The sequence below is a fragment of the Poeciliopsis prolifica genome, unplaced genomic scaffold (genome assembly GCF_027474105.1).
Source record: "Poeciliopsis prolifica strain line A6 unplaced genomic scaffold, Auburn_PproV2 SCAFFOLD039, whole genome shotgun sequence".
Lineage (NCBI taxonomy): Eukaryota > Metazoa > Chordata > Actinopteri > Cyprinodontiformes > Poeciliidae > Poeciliopsis > Poeciliopsis prolifica.
Window position 1 is genome coordinate 5,740,299 of NW_026562414.1, and position 19,875 is coordinate 5,760,173.

The 19,875-nt window shown below is 37.5% G+C and overlaps 1 protein-coding gene across 3 annotated transcripts; it reads right to left on the reverse strand.

The window, feature by feature from the left end:
* Positions 1-263: 263 nt before the first annotated feature.
* Positions 264-18,652, reverse strand: si:ch211-243j20.2 (uridine-cytidine kinase-like 1). Of its 3 annotated transcripts, none has more exons than XM_055054415.1 (15): positions 18,542-18,652; positions 16,589-16,797; positions 14,809-14,915; positions 14,228-14,398; positions 13,015-13,086; positions 11,261-11,450; positions 11,097-11,158; positions 6,633-6,652; positions 5,274-5,372; positions 5,012-5,105; positions 4,831-4,893; positions 3,736-3,858; positions 3,564-3,671; positions 2,713-2,869; positions 264-2,139 (listed from the first exon to the last, which is right to left on the reverse strand). In XM_055054415.1, the coding sequence occupies exons 1-15, from the start codon at positions 18,631-18,633 to the stop codon at positions 2,063-2,065; spliced, it is 1,644 nt and encodes a 547-aa protein (XP_054910390.1). In that variant the 5' UTR covers positions 18,634-18,652; the 3' UTR covers positions 264-2,062. The 3 variants fall into 3 exon arrangements, with proteins under 3 accessions (XP_054910390.1, XP_054910392.1, XP_054910393.1); XM_055054417.1 differs by lacking the exon at positions 6,633-6,652 and adding an exon at positions 8,441-8,457 and having other exon boundaries at positions 265-2,139; XM_055054418.1 differs by lacking the exons at positions 264-2,139; positions 6,633-6,652 and having other exon boundaries at positions 2,737-2,869.
* Between the last annotated feature and the right edge of the window lie 1,223 nt (positions 18,653-19,875).

Consider the following 19,875-nt stretch of genomic DNA (forward strand, 5'->3'; position numbering starts at 1 on the left):
CTAAATTTCCTTAAACCGATTTATAAAGTAGAGAGGAACTTCAACTATATCATATTACAACTTTATATCAGTAAATTAGAATAATAAAAAGCAGATAAACACGAGCAAAGTGACATATTTTAAAGATTTTTTTTTTTAAAGCGAAAGCCTTTGTTTATTTTTATAGATTGCACATGTTTGATATACAAAAAGGATTTTTAATATAGTTTTGAACCTATCAAAGAGCACCTTAGTGTACACTTGGGTATATTTACTAAGCATTTGGTCAAATCAAGAACCAACCATTGTAATTTCCTATGGTTTTTAAAGGTATCATCAAAAATACGCAAGTTCCGCTGTAAACAATGAAATTGGGCTGCCCTCTAGTGGACAGTTTGACAATGAAAAGTTTCTCATTTTTAAGTATTTATTTATTCTCTTCAAGCAGAGACACTTACAGAAACAGAAGCAATACCCAATATTACAACTGTTTAGGAAGAAAATGGCACAGAGTACATAAATTTATTATTTTGCCTCAGATGAATACTGGCAGCAGTGTTTTTCAGTAAAATTATAGTATGAGGTATTGATCATTCATACAAGTAACAGCTGAAAGTTATTTCAAGTGAGTCATATTTGATTTTAGATGCTTCATATATTACTGTTTTCTGTGAACATGGTGACACAAATAAAAATAATTGACATGGAGCTCAGCATAACAGGAAATATTCGATTTTAAGACTTTGACAATAGAAATGGTGAATGAGCAAACTGTTGACTTGTATTGCATATATTTCTGAAAAAAAAACCCTGATTCATACAAGTCAAAAAATGTGTGGTATAATGAATGTAATTACCTGTAAACAAGATAAATAAATAACCATGTAAAACTTGGCTAAACAGCAGCAAGGACGGGTCCCTTTAAGGGCTAGTTTACATGCACGACCTGAGCCTGTGACAAATTATATTTGACCAAATCACATACAAACACAAAATGGCGCTCAATACAGAGGACAAACAAAATCTGTTGCATTGTTGAAAAACAATAAAATTCTTTTAGATAAACATTTCAACTAAGAAATATTAAAATTTGTGGCATAAAATAATAATAAAAAACATATTTAGGCAACAAAAGTTCATATTTGACCTTTTCATTCACTCATCAGTCTTCAAGTAGTTACGATTGCCGTCTCTTTTGGTGAAAGTTGCCTGAGATAAGAACATTCACTCTGTAGAAAATAAAAATGTAATGTGCCCAAATTCTTCCAGGATTCTTCACTCTGCTAGCGATGCACTAATACCTTAAAGTTGGACGGAAATATGGGGGACGATTATCAACGGAGATGAAGACGTTGCCTTATTTTCATGCAACATCTTAGTGCAAAGACATAGATCAACATCCTATCAAAACTGAGCCCAGATCTCGTTTGATGTCCGCAAGATTTAAATTAAATTAATTTATTTACAATATCTGGCCTCTAGTTGTACAAAAATCCAGTAAGATGTTTATCAATTTTAAGGCTCTTTAGAAACACTGCAAAACACAACATCTTGGCAGATTATTTCACTTATAACAAGAAATTTTTCCCATGATACAAATGAAATAATCTGCCAATGGAACTAAGACTTTCCATCAATATCAAGGAATTAGTCATGTAAAACAAACTCCTATTTCTTGCTGAAAAGTGATTTGTCAGTTAGTTTAGTCTCATTTCAAGTATATTTACACAAGAAATTAGACCAAAAATACTTGGTAGGATTCTGTATTTTTGCAGTGAAATTAATGGTACATAAAAGAAACTTTAAAGCATCATAGGAGAAATTATTGACACATTAAAAAAATAAGTTGTGTGTATTAGTGACATGTTCTGGATTGTGGAACGTAATTCAGAGCGAACTTTTACCTCTGGTCCCTTTAACAAACGTTTCCCTAAACTTACAGGTTTGCCGTCACATAAAGCCCGCTCTGTGGGATCCAACTGGAACCAGTTCAGAGCGTCTTGGTGGGAGAAGCCAAGCTGATAAAGTAGAAATTTATTATTCATATGCATTAACAGAAAAGTGCTCCAGTAGCAGTCTGTCCTCAGAAGTCCATTCCTTCATCACTTTCACAGATGTCAGATGGAGCGTCGGTACCAAAGTAACGATCCCCAAAGTTACCTGAGAAAAAGAGCAGAACATGTTTACCATGATTTCTCCTGAAAACTTTGTTCTTTTCTCATAGAAAGTCTCTTCCTCCTTTAAAACATCCGGCTTGCTCTGCCGTTTCGTTCCTGTTAAAATGAGCGATTTCTGCCCACTGTCGCCACTTGCTTCTTCTGAATGAAGGGTGGCTACAAAATCAACAGACACATTCAGCTGGAACCAAAGTTGCAACATTTGTAATAATTTCAGCTGCAGCGGTTCTCCTTCATTCTGCACTGTGGCAAACAAACCAAACAAATTGAAAACCTGTTCCCCTCCTCACCTGTGGTGGCGCTGTGCCATGAAGGACACAACATAAAAACCTCAGAAAAAGACACAACGCGGAACTTAATTTTTCACAAAATCTAAACAAAATAGGGTAGCGTCAGATTTTAGCGGTTAGAGGATTTTGTATTTACCCAGAATGCCCTGCGCTGTAGTCCAACCAAAATGATATATTTCAAGAATTAATTTTATATTTTGAATGAGAAACCCATTATTTAATTAGAAAACTGAATTCAGAGGAAGTGAACGAGTTCAGCTCCTCACCGATTCCTGGAATGATGTGGAACTGGTCGTTGACCTCTTTGTCCACGGCGGTGGTGATGATGCGGACTTTAGGAAACGCGTAGGCCACCGAGTGAACGCCCATCTCCGCCATGAGCAGGGAGAGCAGGAAGATCTTATCCTCGGCCACATCGTGGTCCTCCACGAGGAACAGAAGGAAAAACGATCAAAAATACATTTTATAATGTTTTTATTTTATAAAAAAAAAAAAATTATGTTTTTTTTTTTACTCATTAAAAATATATATCTTGTATTTATTATTACACTATTATTTTACATTTAAATAAAAAAAGAATTATTTATTTTAGGGTGAAAACAGAATGAGAACAAAGCAGCAGCAGCTTATCATGAAAATCAAACATTTTACAAAATTATACACATAGAATACTAACAAAATTAATTAAACGTCCAAAACAATGTAAATCTCCTGAATCTTTGATATATTGCTATATTTATATTTCGTCAAAGAAAAATAAACAAATGACTTTAAATAAAAGTGAGAAAATAAAACAAAAGTCTGATGAACCTGAAATGTTTTAAGATGATTGAATTATTTTACTAATCAAAAGTAAGTAAAAATATTTCACTAAAATGTTCAAGGAATGTTAAAGACTCATTTATTTTAGTTTTTTAAGCATAAGTTAAAGTGGAAGGTAGGAAATCTAACTGATGAATTTGTCCTTCGCTATTCTTTTGCTTATTGACGATCTGTTTATTATTTCTCAGAAGTTTGAAAGTGAATAAATTTAAAAAAATAAAAAAATAAAAAAAACCCTGAATATTTCTGATCAGAATTAAAAGCAAAAACATTAAAAAGTTTAAACTGGACCCACCAGCAGAACTCTGACAGCCATGAGCGCAGCGGCTCCGGTGGAGACGGTGCTGTCCATCAGGATCACGTAGTCCTCGCTGATCTCCTTCGGCAGGCGGAGGTAGTGAAGCTGCAGGAAGAACTCAGTGAGAACAACACACAGCCACCGAGACGGCGCTCACAAACACACAAACCTCCGGCTCCCCGGTGTCGTGGTTGGTCTGGATGAGGATCTTCCCCAGCCGGATGTCTTTGCAGACGGCCGTCAGAGCCTGCTCCATCGTCTCCCCGGCCCGCAGGATAGAGACGCCGGTGATCTTAACGGGACAAAAAGTAAGAAAACAACAATAATTCAGTCTGAAAGCTCCTGCTGAACAGCAAACAGGTCAAACTGCAACTTTAACATCTGAATCTACAGCAATGGAGCAGAGCTATGTGAGCTACTGCCACTAGGGGGCAGCCTCAGGAAGATCTTTATCCAACATTTGGTTCAGTGAAGAGATAAATGACTTAATAACTAGTTTAAATGATCAAAGTGACACTTAAAATGTACCTTTTAGAGAAATAAAGGTACATATGAATATCCTCATATGTGCCAGGATATTCAGTTGGAAACTTGTAATTAAGACAAATATTCACATCAGTTGGAGAGCCAGTAAATTGCAAAAGAAAATCTTTATAAAAACTGAAATATGTTGAAAGATTATTTTAATTCCATGAGTAAATGAAAAAGAAAATAATTTTGACTTTTCCCCAAATTCTGACTTTTTTTCTCCCTCAGAAGATTAAAGAACGTATTAGTTTGTTTTAGTTAGTTTTTATAAAGCAGGACACGTTAAAGCAAAGAATTAAAATGTTAATTATTACGGCCCCAACACAGAACCCTGTGGTACACCGCAGGAGACGTCCTAACATTCAAACCATTCAAACACCTTTAACAGAAAAGGCTGGAGCTATAAAAGGATGGAAATATCTGTTCAGGTGAAACCTACAGAAAGAAAAGGTTTTCATCTTCATTTATTTTATGGTTTGAATTGATTCTTGACTCCTTCAACGTTAAATTTGAAGAATAGAAACTGAAGTTTGCTATGAATCCACAGCAGATACTTCCGTGTTACATAATTGGAGACAATGCGATGGTGAATAAAGTCCATCTTATTTTGTTTTCTTGAACTTCTTCAAATATGCAAAATAGTTCAGCTCTGAACTTTCCAGTTCAGTGTAAAGAACCGGAACCTTTTTAAAACTGAATCAGTTCAGTAGAGAGTCGATGAGACTCTGATTCTTACTCTCTGGCCGCTCAGCCTCTTTCCCTCGTAGACGGTGCCCTGAGGCGTCTCCACGGAAACGGGCTGGACGGGACAAAAACGGGACGAAATTCAGTTGCAACTCGAAGCCAAATGTTATTTTACACTTTGGTTGCTCCAGTGGCCAGGAAGGTCGGCTGATGTTGACGCTGAAAAGCCTCACCTTGAGAGGCAGGAAGGAGAGGGCGTGTTCTATCAGCAGCCTCATTAATCTCTTGGAGTAGAAGATGAACTCGTCTCTGTTGGTCTCCTTGTTCCTATGAACACAAACATGCGACCTGCAGTTAAAACTCCTGAACGATTTCCTGCATCAGGCATGAAGCTGGACTGCAGGAACAAACTGTTCGGTCAAACAGAGGCAGGTATTTCCTGTAAAAAGTGCAGCGGCGGCGGCAGCAGCGGCGGCGGTGGCGGCGCGCTCTGACCTGATGATGGTGTGCATGCCGCGGACCTGAGGCGTGCTCTCCATCACGCTGAGGGTTTTGGGTAAAGGCTGACCCTGATGCGCCGACGCCAGAGCCGATCTGCAAGAAACAAACACAAAACAACACAAAACATTGAGATGTTTTATGCACAACGTGAAACAACAAACAGATGGACGGATGCTCTGACGGACAAATGAATGGATGAAGAGTACAGATATTCTTCCCTCCCCAAATTTATCCAGATCTGGAAAATACTTCAACAACAGCATAGGAACTAATCAAAGGAAATATAAAAAGCCACTGCAGACATTTTAAGTTCATGGTGTCAAAGTTTATTTGCATAAACTGCAAGTGTAACTGAATGACTTCTAAGTTGTTTAAATATAAATAAATTAGGTGAATATGGGTAATTATATGACCAAATATGACCAAACATTGCAGTCCAGGATTACAGAAACTATTTTGTGTATAATTACCAGTCACATTGAATATTTTACTCATTTATTTATGGAAAAGAAACCCACTAATATTTAATTATTAACAAATATTCAGTTTGAAAAGTGAAAAGCATCAACTTTTCAGCTCCAGATCCACATATTTGAGGCCTCCTGCTGAGCTAAATGAAACTTTGTCCAAACAACCAAACAGTTTTTTAAATAAATAAATATAAAAGGGAAAACTTTTCAGCGTGTTTTTATGCACATGCAAGAACAATTATTTTGTTCATCCTCTTATTCATATCTGAACTTAGGTCGAATACTGTGTGGTTAATTTAAACGACAAAAGAAGCTAAATTCTTAAAGTATGCATTTATAAAACTTGATAAGTTCTGTTTTCCCTATAAATGGTCTTGTAGTCTTACAGAAAACAGAAACGTTTATTTCTGATGAACTACCAGCAAACTGTTTCATAAAAATGTGGATGAACATGTTGATCCTGAAGGACAGCAGAGAAGCTGCGATTTTAAGATTTCCTTTGTTCAATCAGAACAGCATCTTCTCTAATTGTGCTGTGATCCACATGCAAAACAATAAATGCAACCCTGAGCCACATAACACATGCAAAATGCTGCAAGGCGTCAAAAATGCTATCTGTCTGTTTCTACACTGTATTTTAAATTGTGCTCACTTTCTGCAAAATATAAGTCGTGCATTTGATTTATTTCACAAAAATGCAAATTAGGAAAAGTATTCTGCCAGCCAAGACTTGATAGATAAATGTCAAAAGCAAGTATGTTGCCTGAATTTACAGATAAAACATGCAGCTACTATTGGAACAGGTTAGTAAGTTCAGAGTGGATGGAAACTGCAGGATTGTGCATCTTATGTTTGAACAAAAGATGCAGAAGTCGGGCCTCACATATCCCAGCGAAGCTTCCTCTGCAGAACGCCACAAAGTACAGGGAAAAAAAACACAAAAAAGGGAGAGAAAGAACATTTTGAGTCGTGGAAAGCTCTGACAGATCGGCGCTCTGCAACACTGAGCAAAAACGCTGCAGCAATTTATCTAAGTGGGTTTAAATTAGAGCCCTTTGTTTTTATTCTGCTGAGATTTCACACCTGAAAGAGCAGCAGAGCTCCTCCACGTTTTACAAATTAATCTGTGATTTATGTCAGCAGTTACTAACCTTGCTTCACGCAGATTGAATCAGATTAACTTGCCCAGACAAAAGACATTCAGAGTCACGATTGTTGCTTTTTCTGCCAAATATGGACTTTTCTTCAAACTAAGAGTTCACTCCATCGCTGCTTTGTGTTGCAGCAGGACTTCAAACTGATTTATAACATAGAGCCGATTTTGTTTGAATCAAAAACAACTTGATGTGGGATATATAAGCAGATTCAGATTGTATTTTGGTGTTGATTTGTGCAAACATGGCTGCAGGAAGCTAACCTTTAAAGCAGGTATAAATATTATTGGTAAATTCTAAAGGTAGTTTATAATAAAACTTTTTTTTGTTTTCAAGTAGAAAAAAAACAAAGGCTGCTTGACTATGGAAAACCAAACATTTTGGTTCAAACTTTGGAATCAAGATATTTTTCAAAACAACTACCAAACTTGGTAATTATTTCTATAAGAAGGAAAATTGGCTTGATTAGAAATTCTTAGTATTATATTGTGCACTGTCGATTTTAGTTTGACGGCAAGTTAAAATTTTATGTGTTCTTCGGTAGAAAGAATTTTTCAAATATTTTTTTTAAAGTTGCATTGAATTTTATGATGAAACATGATGGAAACTTCTGATCCTGATCTGGTAACACCAGCGGCGAGGCTAGATTTCTGTGCTTACTAGAGCAAAAGGATGGGACAGTACAACGATAACTTCATCAAAATTGTCTGTAGTCTTAGATTACAATGAACAGCGAGACAAAACTGGAAAAATAAAACTATTTGTGTAATCAAACACATGCATCTGTTTGTAGCTGAACTGCATACAACTCTATTTTTAGCACTGTTATGCTAACTCTTTTCAATTTATCAACTTAAAGTGAAAATTATTGAACCACTGCACTGTATAAATAGCAAACAACTGTTTGATTACCCATTTTATCTTGTCATGAAGATATTTGTTGAGCAGTTGTCTTTTTATTATTAATATTAAATGTCTTAAGCATCAACCTGCCATTGGGACCAGCAATAAAAATGAGCTGTTTTGCAGTAATGCAATGCATTTGCATTTAAATGTTGATTAATATGCAATGTTCCATTCTTTAAAAAATGAGTGATGGCAGTTATAAAACAAAAGAAGCATTTCTGCCATCTACTGATATGAAGTGTTGACAAAAAGCTGATATATGCATCATATGATATGAATGCTGATTGACAGCTCTGGTGCCGCTGAATTTATCCGTGAAAAGGGAAAGCTCAGTGCGCTAAATGTTTTCACAGTCAGCAAAAGCGCCGAGCAAAAAATGAGCTGCTTTAGCACATTAGCAGTGGTGTTTTGTTTGTACGGCTGTAAAGAGAGGCTGTGTCTTTGAGGTTGCTTCAAATAATCCAAATGTAAAACTACATATTTAAAAGAGACGTCAGGTGAGACGGTGGTTTGGCCAGTTAAATTACATCGTTCACATACATTAAAAAATAAAAATCTGTATAGAGAAACAGAAAGCAGAGGGGAGTAAATGAGAAAGAAACGGTGAAATAAAAAGCTGTTGCAGGCATACCTCACATTGATCTCACGCTGGAATGGTTACACAGCATTCAGCCAGGCAAGGAGGGTCAGGCACATACAAGGACACACACAAAAACACACACAGTGAGCAAAATAAAAGAAACTCAAACCTTCAAAGCAAAAACATTCTCAGCTGAAACGTACGGCTCCACACGCACCGACAGCTCAGCCATGAATATTAATTTCATGTCTGGCTGAACAAAAACTCAACAGTGTCATAAATCAGATTTTAGTAAGTGTGACCATTTTATTTGATTGTGTAAAACGGGGTTGGAACCGCGAATGATTTCATCAGTTAGCTCAACTATGTGCTTGGTAGACTGAGCCGAAGCTTTGGCAGATAAACTCTCCATGAAGGTTGCTTTGAATTTCAGATGCAGAAGAAACTAACAGATGATTCAAATCCTTTCCCACGGTTTAACTGAAGAGAAGGTCTTCCTGCTTCCAGGAGATTAAATAAAAGTTCAACTAAAGAATCTTTATTTTAACCCAGTCAGTTTGAAGGAGTGAGTTATCTTGTTTTTTATTAGGAGATAAACGACTTTGCTGGTTTATCTAATAAAAAATCTTGTGTCAAAGATTTTTATTAGGAGCTTCTTCTTGCTGTTTGCCAGGATTTTTGCGGCCTTGAGGGCGGGGCTAGGTCCACTCAGGCGTTTATTGGCATGGGGATTAAAGGATTTCTCAAACATGCTTGGAAGAATCAAGGCAACACTCCAGATTTGTTTTGATGAGAGAAAAACTTTATGAAATGATAGAAAGCTAAAAAGAAAATCGATTTTACCTAAAACTGTCGCTTTAAAGAGGAGCAGCAAAAGCAAATGAGGTGGATTAGCAACAACTGACAATGTCATCCGGGACATGCTACTGTGGGAAATCATCTCTACTGCCAAGAAGTTGAGCTGCTAGCAAACAATGATCTTCAGTCAGAGGCCTCTTCAGATTCACTGCAACACTGACTGCTACCAGAGATTCATTGAAGACACTCAGATTATGAGTTTGGTCTAATTTCTTTTTGGATTAAATAAAGTATTTTTGAACACAAGTCGTTCACTCATCCAAACTAACTGGGAAGAAAATAGCAGTAAAAGCTACTTTTTAAGGAAGTGATGATTAAAACATGTAACTTTCAAGTGAAGTTATGTAATTTACTAATGATTTTTATTTTGCACATTTTGAAAGGGAAGTCGAAAGCTTCCTGTTCCATGAATGTTGCATACTGCAGGTGTCACGCAGTGAGTGGAACCGATGGGTTCTCCTGATGGCCGTGAATGAATATGTTGAAGGTGGAGCAGATCATAGTTAGCTGTGGGTTATAAAAGTGAATGGATGACAGAGCAATGAGGAGAAGAAAGATGGAGGACACCTCTCCTCTCCGCACGGCGCCATTAATCTCAGATAACGACGACGGAGCCGCCTGACCGAGGTCAGCGAGGTGCAGCAGGAAGGAAGGAGCAACGACACCAGGCAGACAGAGGAGCTTCACTAAACGCTTTAATAAACAAAACTTTGCATTTAAGTTTTGCTTGGAATGATAAACAGTCAATATTTTCCCAAAATCTTATTTATGCTACACCAAGAGCGGCTAACTGCTGCTTTAATTTATCTTTTGTTTCCTTTCTCTTAATAAATAGCAGAACTGGATACACAGAAATTGTTTGCTGCATTTGTTGTTGTCATTTGAATTATTATCAGGAAATATCTTATATTTCTTCATTTACTTTCGATTAAAATCTAAGCTGAGTTTGTTTTTCTATTGCTATGAAACTCTTTGAACACAAAACTAACATCTTCCAAACATGTTTAAACAGTTGAGTTTAAATTTTGTGCTGCAGAATATTAGAAAACAAAATTAAAAGTGACTTTTTTTGCACCTCATGTTGCAGATATCAAGGTTTGCTAAGATACTCAGAAAATGGAGAGAATAAGACTAACAACAGAATAACATCTATTTATATTCGCCGCTCGATGTTCTGGAAAATATATTTTTGGGATTTCTGAAACTATGTAGCAAAAGATGCTGGTCCTCAGGTTTCTGAGTTCTGCATGTTTCAGATGCTTTAATGCTTGAAAACATGAATACGGGGCATCAAACAGATGGATGAGGAAACTGATAAATGGATCAAAATTTCTTGGTTTTTGCAGTTTTTGCAGAAATGCTGTGTCGTGGTTTTCCTGTCGTCCATCCGGCCAGCTTTGGAATAATTAATAAAATCACATTTTAAAAAAGTGTTTTAGCTTTTCAAGCAGGTTATTCTTTTCTTTGATAAAGAACTGAAGGAAAGTCAAACTTCTGGCTTTAAAACCTGACAGCCATGCTCACATATCAACACTTCATCACTTTATTGTGGCGATGCAGCAAAATCCTGTCACAATGTTTCCGACTGACTGCAAACGGAAGCAGCTAAAAATGTTGATCTGATCTAAATAAAGCCGACTTTGTTTACATTGTTCCTCTTATAAAAACAGCAAGAAGTGCAGGATCTGTAAGCGGTGAGTCTTATCAGGGCCGGCAGCTGAAGCAGCACTTTTCAAACAAACAATCTGCCACAAATTCAAGAAAAACGGATTGAAACACCGGGAGAAACTGCGGCTTGAGCCGAGTCAGCAAAACATAAACAAGTAGAGATCTTATTGGGAATCCTTACCTTCTCCAGCTGACTGTGGACATGCTGAACAATCAGATCCAAAGCTACAAAGTTTTCTCCACCTGAAGGGAAACGCATTTAATCAGTAACTTTATTGAAAAAAGACGACATTTGATATTTATAGGACAGTTGAATGCATAACGCCGAGTGACATCACTGCTAACCTCTGGGCACCACGATGTCTGCGACCTGCACCGTTGGCTCGATGTACTGCTCGAAGGCCGGCTTCACAAACTTGTTGTACTGCTTGATGATGCCGTTGATGTCGCGCCCGCGCTGAGAGACGTCTCTCTTCAGCCTGCGGATCAGCCGGATGTCCGAGTCCGTGTCCACAAACACCTTCATGTCCAGCAGCTGCAAGGAAAAGGTCACAAAAAGACGTTCAGCTCGATTTTATCTGGCACTTCTGCTCCGATTTCTCCTTTTTCCATTTTTAAATCCTGAATCGTCTCCGAAATAAATTGTTACTCATGTTTTTGCATGGAGACCAAAATAATTCTGACTGTTATGACTTGTAACTTTGATCATTTTATGCTAAAAGTTGATTGTTTTAAATTAGTTTGTAAAACACAATGTGTGAAGTTAAACTGCAGGTTTGTTCTGCTCTTCTAACCAGATACAGTTTAAAAACAAACGAGAAATTATTATTATTATTATTTTTAATCTGCTTGCAGTGCTAGTATGATTTTTAAAAAAAAAGGTTGACAGAACTAATGGAAATTTAAATTTTTTTCTCTTATTTCTTACAACAAAACTCAATCCCAGTCAGACTAACCAGAGATAACTTGTTGTAAAGTCTTCCTACAGATTCTAAATTGAATTAATAGAGAGACCCAATGTTGGTATTTTTCCATTATATTCCCAGTTCCTGGCATCCTGCCCGTCTGGACGGGTTCTTAACCCAGACCTGTATATTAGCTCTACAGATTAGAAGCTATAATTGGCTTCAGTTACTAGAAAGGACACAAAGCACAATTAATCACAGAGGACAATGGCTGTTACTGACTGAATGAGAGGGTAATCAGCAACAGAGATGGGTCTCCAGGGAGGCTGGCCGCCTTATCGCCACAGTCCAGAGCACAATCACACAGAGGAGCCGACGCACAGCAGCAGGACTTATTTACCATTAGGAGCGCCGTCCCTTTAATTCTTATGGATTTTCACTGACCATAAACAGGCTTTCAATAAAAGAGCAAATCAATTTTCTGTTTAAAGGCAAATCTCTTCACATAAAGAGGCTTCAGGCAGCAGACTGGACTGAATCTTCACTTTGATTCAGCAATGAGACGTCAAACCAAGAAAAACCAAGACAATAAAGGAGTTTAAATGGACAGGAGATAATATTTCTGCAAAATTATGACCTAAATATTAAATATTACTTTACAAGGATCTGCCTCTGTCTGCAGCCCTGAGGGGTCACAGCTGAGGTGGACAGACTCTGGGATATTGCTGCTTCCCTGAGGCTAAACCAGCTGTTCCAGATGCTGCACAGCAGAGCTGCACAATACATCGTGAATATATCGTCATAGCAATGACAGTGAGTGCATATCCTGATTTAGAGCAATATATTCTCGTGCAAAATATAATATTTGGTCAACTAGAGTTTCAAAATGCCAAATATTTACCAATATTACTGATAGCACAAGATTTTCTAACATCATGCAGCCTTAACCTACACATTTCTTAGCCTATTATCCTGTTGCATCTGCATAAATATTATAATCAATAATTAGATGAAGCTAATAAACAATCAGGAACATTATTTCTGCATCAAGTAAATTGATCAGCTTCATTGTGTCAAAGAAATCTGGAAGTTGAATCAACTCCAAAAACTTTTATCCGTTTACCGTCTGTAATATGTGCAAAATGCAAACAAACAAAAAGAAAAAAGCTGAGAATTATTTATATATTTCTTTACCTTCAGTAGCTCCTTGTTGGCAAAGGCCAGGATGCCCTCAAATATAACAACATTGGCTCCATAAACTGTTTTCTGTCAGAGATGAAAAATAAAAGAAGAAATAAAAATTTTATTGTTTATGTCATCAGTACAAATGTCCAAAGATAACAAGACAGTTTCTGAATTGTAGAAGAAGAAGCTGAAATTGTAAAAGTTGTTCAAATGAATAAATTCTGGGATTTTAAAAACTATGAGCGTAAAACTGAAAGTGCAGACGAGGAAAAGCTGCTTCGCTTTACTAGAGCTGTTCAAGACTCCGATGATTCCCAGTTATTGACTGTCTGCTCCCCGTTCTCTGAGGCGAGATGAGGAGATGAATTATGATTTTATCCTTACAAAGCACATATTTAAAAGCTTTGTTACAAGATAAAAAGAAAATATTTCATAATTACTCAATACAAGACAAAATATTGTCCAATTCGACTCAGATAAGAGTATTTTTTCTTCATATTTGCACATTTCTAACTAATAATTCAGATTTAGAAAATAATCAGACATGTCAGCGATAAGTGGCCATGTGACATTCTGCTGCACCTTTGCTGCAGGAAACATAAATAAACTCCAAAGTTATCCCGACTATATTTTATTATTGGTATTAAATAGATGTTATAAACATGTGGTCCAATTCAAAGAAATAACTAAAATATTGAAAATACCAAAAAATGAGGAGCAAGAAAACTTTAGCATCACTGTTTGCCACAAACTCATGACGAAGGAACCCAGCAGTGTGTGTTGATTTAAGAATGATTAACGTTAATCTCTTGAACGTCTGTAACAAAACAAAAACAAAAAAACGTTTAAACAGACAGAAGTAAAAATGTGGAAATTCAAGAAGCAGCTCAGGAGTAGAAACTGTAACCGAGGCTGCAGCAGAGCGAGCAGCTTGCCAACACTTCGACACTTAATTACATTCAGCTGCGTACAAAAGGGCCATAAAATGATCCCAGAGTCGCCGGCCAAGATGGCCGATTTCCCATGAGGTGTTGTGCCAGTCAGCCATGAAATTACACGGCGACGAAATAAAGAGGAGATGTCAGAGAGACGCGATGCTTCAGAAACGCTTCAGATGGAGATTTTTCTGTGGCTCTTGTTTGGGAAAATGAACCTTTAATGATCAGCAAACCTGCTGGGAGAATTTCAAAAGGTATTTTGACTCCAGTCGTTATTTTCTGACCCATTCTTTGCGCCGGCTGTGGCTGGTGAAGTCGTACACTGGCACTTTGATGCTTTTCCCCTTCTTCAGCTTCCTGAGGACGGTGATGAGCAGCTCGAAGTCGAAGGCGTCGGGGTGATCGAAGTTGTACTCGTTTTTAGCAGCCAGCTCCTGCTCGTCTTTATTCAACACCTGAGACACAAACAAACCAGGAGATTCTGAGCAGCTGCCAGGGCCACACCTGTCCAGACTTCATTCAGTATGTAGAAATGTTATTTCCTTAACTGTAGCATGTAAAAATAGAAGGTAAGGCTGAACTCTGAAAGCTGCTGTATTAAAAACATAAACAACAATCAATAATGGTTTTCTTCATTTAAGAAGTTTAGACTGAAATCAGCAAAGGGGCATGAAATATGACATGAATATAATTTATGATTTGCGTTTGTTTTCAAATTAATAGCTAATGAACTATCAGAGAACACTGGGGGTAAACAGTTATCGAATGCGTGTTATTGCTCAGAGTGAATCTGCAAATTTACTGCTGCAGACGCGATGAATCAAAGCTTGTCGTTCTGGTTTTTAATTGCGGAGAGTGTAATTACCTTGTAGAAGGAGTCCATGGAAAGCAGAACCACCCAGGGAACGTCCAGAGCTTCGATGATCTTATTGGCCACTGTGGTTTTTCCTGAGGCACTTCCTCCACACAGACCTGCAGGAGCAGCAAACACAAACAACAGCGACTCTAATTAATGAAGACAAATGTGAAGAAGCACAGACTTTATTGCTAGTTCCATTGTTTAAAGTGACCTGTTCAGCTCCATTCTTTGGCTGTCTTTGTTTACAGATCCACAGGACGACAGTTTGGTGGAGCTGGAATGAAGTAAAGTCTCTGTAAAAAGTATTCAACCCCTCTGATGCTTCATCCTTTTTATTGCTGTTACAAATCAGTCAAAATTTGGCTTTTTGACAAAGAAAATTAAAGTTAAAATTAAACAGATTTCTACAGCTGTTTTTAAGTACATCTGTGGGGATGTTATAGAAACACTTTTTCTTTTTATTTCACCTAAACATGTTTTAAAGTCACCCAGCTGTGAAAGCTGCTCTGCTGCAACACAACAAACCCTGTTTTCTATTAGCAATAAAAACCCAACTGTTAAAAAAAGATGGCAGACACAGGGTTTTACCTCCTTTCATTTCCATTTCTTTTATTTTCTTCCTGTTTATATTGTTTGTCGTAATTCTTTTCCTCTTTCGCTCCCCTCTCCGTCTTGCACCAAATTTTACTATAACTTTTTCCATGCGGGTCTGACCAGTTTCTGCTGCTCCTTCCAGTCGTGTGTGAAATTGGGACCAGTCACTACGCTCCATTGGCGATAACAGATTGCAGACTGAAGAGAACGTCCACCTCTCCTTCCCGCCGGTCCGATGAGTTTATTCACGCTACGGCGCTCCCTGGATGTCAAACACGCACACCTGGAGCCCACTCCACAGCTGCTGGGACGCTCGCTGACTCGGATATTTTACTGTGCAGATCAGTAAATTACAGTTTGCTAAACTTACAGCTGTAGAAAAAAAGCTTTGAGCATGACAGAAATATAGTTTTTCCCTTTAACGTTATTATTTTTTCAGTTTACTTATTCTGAAACTCAATATTTCTTTTATTGAGAAATTTATGTGGTTTAAGCAGAACACTGGCCCTAAAGCTCTGGAGTTTGACACCTGTGAGGAAAATAAAAACTGAGATGTTGAGGTTTTATCAACCTCAATAATCGTAGGTTGTTTTCACACCTGACATGTTGCATTTTTACTGTGGTTCGCTTTCACACTGAACTGTGACAAACCAAATCGTTCAAAAACCTGTTCTCCTCCTCGCCTGTGGGGGCGCTGCACCAAGAACCACTGAAGGAAACAACACAAAAACTTCTCAAGAAGACATGAGGGTAACTTCCTCCTAGGGCTAAAATAATTAATCAAATTAATCGTGATGAATCGATTATTTAAATAATCATAACTAATTTATGATTAATCATCAGTGCAATTAGCAGTGAAATATGAAAAAATGATAAAACCTTGTTTTTTATTTACAGTAAAACGTAAAAAACTGCAACAAACCTTATTTCAAATGGCTCAGAAAGTGCAATGAGAAATTTTAAATATACTATAAAATGAATAATTAAACATGAGGCTCTAACAGCACAAAGCATAGAAATAAATAAATTTGATATCCGATCAGATATTAAGATCGGTTTGGTGCATAGATTGTAGTTTATAAGTACTAAATATTTGGGTCAGTTATTAATTTTAAACACGTTTAAATGGGTTTTTGGTGACGATGCAACCACCAGGAGAACTCTGGTTTAAGACGCCGTTTGTTCTCCTCACCGATGACGAAGGCCTCTTTGAAGGTGGTCCCGGTGACGTTGTACCACGGTGGTCTGCCGGCGGTGTAGATGGTCCTCTTGTTGGTCCTCAGCAGCGGAGGCTCCGTCTTGGACTGGCTGGTGGTCCGTTTCCGTGGAGACAGCGACGGCGTCAGCGGACAGCAGGGGATCCGGTTGGAGAGACCGTCCATGGAATCTTCTCCGCTCCCGCTGCATTTAGAGGGAGAGGCATCAATAAGCAGACAGCTCGACAAAACGTTATCGGTGGTTGTACGGTTCATCAAGGTGGATGGGATGTTTTTGCCATCAGAGATGCCTTTTTGGTTCATATGTGACCCCCTGCTGCTCCTTCACAGGTATTTCAAGTATTACAATATACATGCAGGTTCATCTGATTCTACAAAATTGTGAAATTGTGGACTTGCACATAAATTGTTGTTCTGCAGAGAGGAAGGAAGAAACATTTTCACTGGAGTGTCTCCATGAGGACTCTCTGCAGTCGGACCTTTGATATCGGTGTGACTGAGGGAGAGGAAGGGAGAACTTGCCGATCCTCCCCAGGAAAACACACCTTTACCCAGGAAACAGCGTGACATCAAGTGGGGAGACCACCATTCACATGAGTAAGGCTGTCATCATTTGGCTCGGTTTGTGTAACATTATCTCACCAACGCTCAGCTAAAAGTTTCTCTATTTGGAAGAGAAACAAGCAAAACTAAGGCACATGTTTCCAATTAAAGTCCCAGTGTTTATATTTGGATTGGTAGGACAGAAGCAATATCACTCCTAATATGTAGTCATGTGGTCAATATCAATAATGCATCTGATATAATAATCTATATATGGAATATATGAACTCCGCTCCAGAACCCCACAGCATTCTGGGAGATGTAAGCAGAGGAAATGATTTACCTTCTCAACTTCTCCCACTGAGCTAAGCTAGCCAACTCACACAATCTTTGGTTACCTAGCAACAACCTGCAGAGTAACTTGTGCAGCAGCAGTTTCAAGTTCACTGTGAAACCATAACTATTTAAAAGAGAGACATCTGTAGATAAAAAAGAAAAGGTTGCACTCCCAGTTTGGCAACATTTCAAATATTTGAAACAAAAATACTAATCAATAAATATCAATATATTGACTCATGAAATGCTTTAATTCAGCCATAATGTCCAGGTCTACTCTAATGGAGGACATAATCAATGGTTTTTCATATTTACACAAGTCACCTTTGTCTGATTATAATTTAGTTGATCTAAAACAAAAAGGTAGGAAGGTAAATACTTTTTCACAGAACCTTGAAAGATATTTTGCCCAACAATTTAAAGAGTGGCTAAAAAACACAGGAACTCAAATTAATAAGAAAAAGTTCAAAAATCATCTGATTAGCTTAAAGGGAGCATGACCCTCAAAACTGTCAATTACATTGATTTTCCAGGAATCATTAAGGGTTTCAATAAATGTGGTGCTGATGATTTTGTAAATAATAAGTTCTTTGCTGCTCTGCTCTCTTTCAGTGGAGTGAATTAATAAACATGACCACAATAGAAGAACATCAACATCTATTTGTGACAATATCACCAAAAAACCTTCAACTTTTTGAAAGATGAAGCAAAATATTTTTTCTGGAAGAGAAATTGAATGAAATGTTAATTTTAAAACTTAAACTGCAGCCACGCACAGAGAGCATTTATTCTGCAACGGACAAGAATTTGAACTAATTCATCAAAATAATAAAATATTTTTTTAATTCAACACGTCCTCACTGAATATTTGATATTAAATGTGTTGTTTTTTTCCTCTTTTGTTCTCCCAGCAGCCACGCTGATACAATGCGTGGCTCTGACGGAGGAGGACAGCTAGCCGGCTAGCTGCGTTAGCAGGATAAAAACGATCCGTTCAGGGATCCGGCAGCCGCAGCAGGCACGCCATCCTCCCGACAGGGTTTTCTCACCTGTCGGTCCTCAACATCGACCTATCCGCGTCATCTCCCCCATCTGTCGGCTGCTCGCCCTGCTTACTGTCGAGGATAGTCGCTGCTGCCATAACGGCTCGGCGCGGAAACCAAACACTGGCTGCGTGATGACGTCAGAAGACATAAAGTGATGTTGCGTTTATGGAAGTGGGAGAACGTCGGTAACTTTACCTCAGCTGTAAGAATGAAACACATTACTCTCATTGAATTATGAAGGCTTTACTTTAATAACTACAATAATAAAAATGTCTTTTAAAGGGTTTTTCAACAAAAGACTTCCCGCCACATTTATTTTGTAAACTACATTCATTATGCGACAGAAATGTTAATAATGGATGTAAGGCAAACCATTGCAATATATGACAAATAACCGTCATATATCTCTTTATTTCGTAAATTTAAGTTATGGCAGTCATCCTCATCAAAATGACAACTTGCATCATTTTGATATTGTTCAAGAAATAAAAATGTATGAGAGGTTAATGGGAGTTTTATATATTTGTACCACCTGGACTTGATGTTACATCAAATCAGCTTCATTAATAAAGAACATACAACACAGCAGTTCACTCAGGTTTACATATTAATTAGGTCTAAGCTTAATATCACTCAATTTATGGAAGTGTTAAGCAAATTAATACTATCCAGGCTCCATAATTGATGGGCTGGAAAAAGAAGAACAAAATCTGATTTAAAATAAAATTGTGGTCTGCCATAAAAATTGTTATCTTCATAATACAAAATGTATTTATTCCCACAGTTCGTATGCTTTTTTCCCAATTCTTTTGGTCTTTTTCTTGTCAGAAACTTTTCAGTTTCTCACTTACTTGCTTGAAGAGCAAAGCAACTTGATGAAATTGATTGACTACCAATCAATAAATGGTCATCAGAAATAACATTTCTATCAAATATTTTAACTACAGCGCTCCCTGGTGTTCCTCCAGGAGGCCGCGGCCCTCACTTTGAAAAACACCGGTTTAGATTGTAGTTTATTGTATGATAATGCGGCCTGAATCATTTTATTATAGGTCTAAATTAATTTTTGATTGGGTAAGAAGGACTTTGAGTGAGATTAAGACTAATTGATGACTGATCAGGAAATCAACGGTAAGAAGAGGATCGACAAGAAGGCATAAAAACATTTGGTCAAATGTTTTTATTCATGCAATGCAATAATAATTTCATACACACAAATCAATTATTTTCGATGGAACTGAAATTGAAAACATACTATGTTTTCATATAATCGGGGTTAAACACAGAAAGGGTTAAGTTTCTGCAGCATGACGTGCATTTAATGGAACAATAGATAT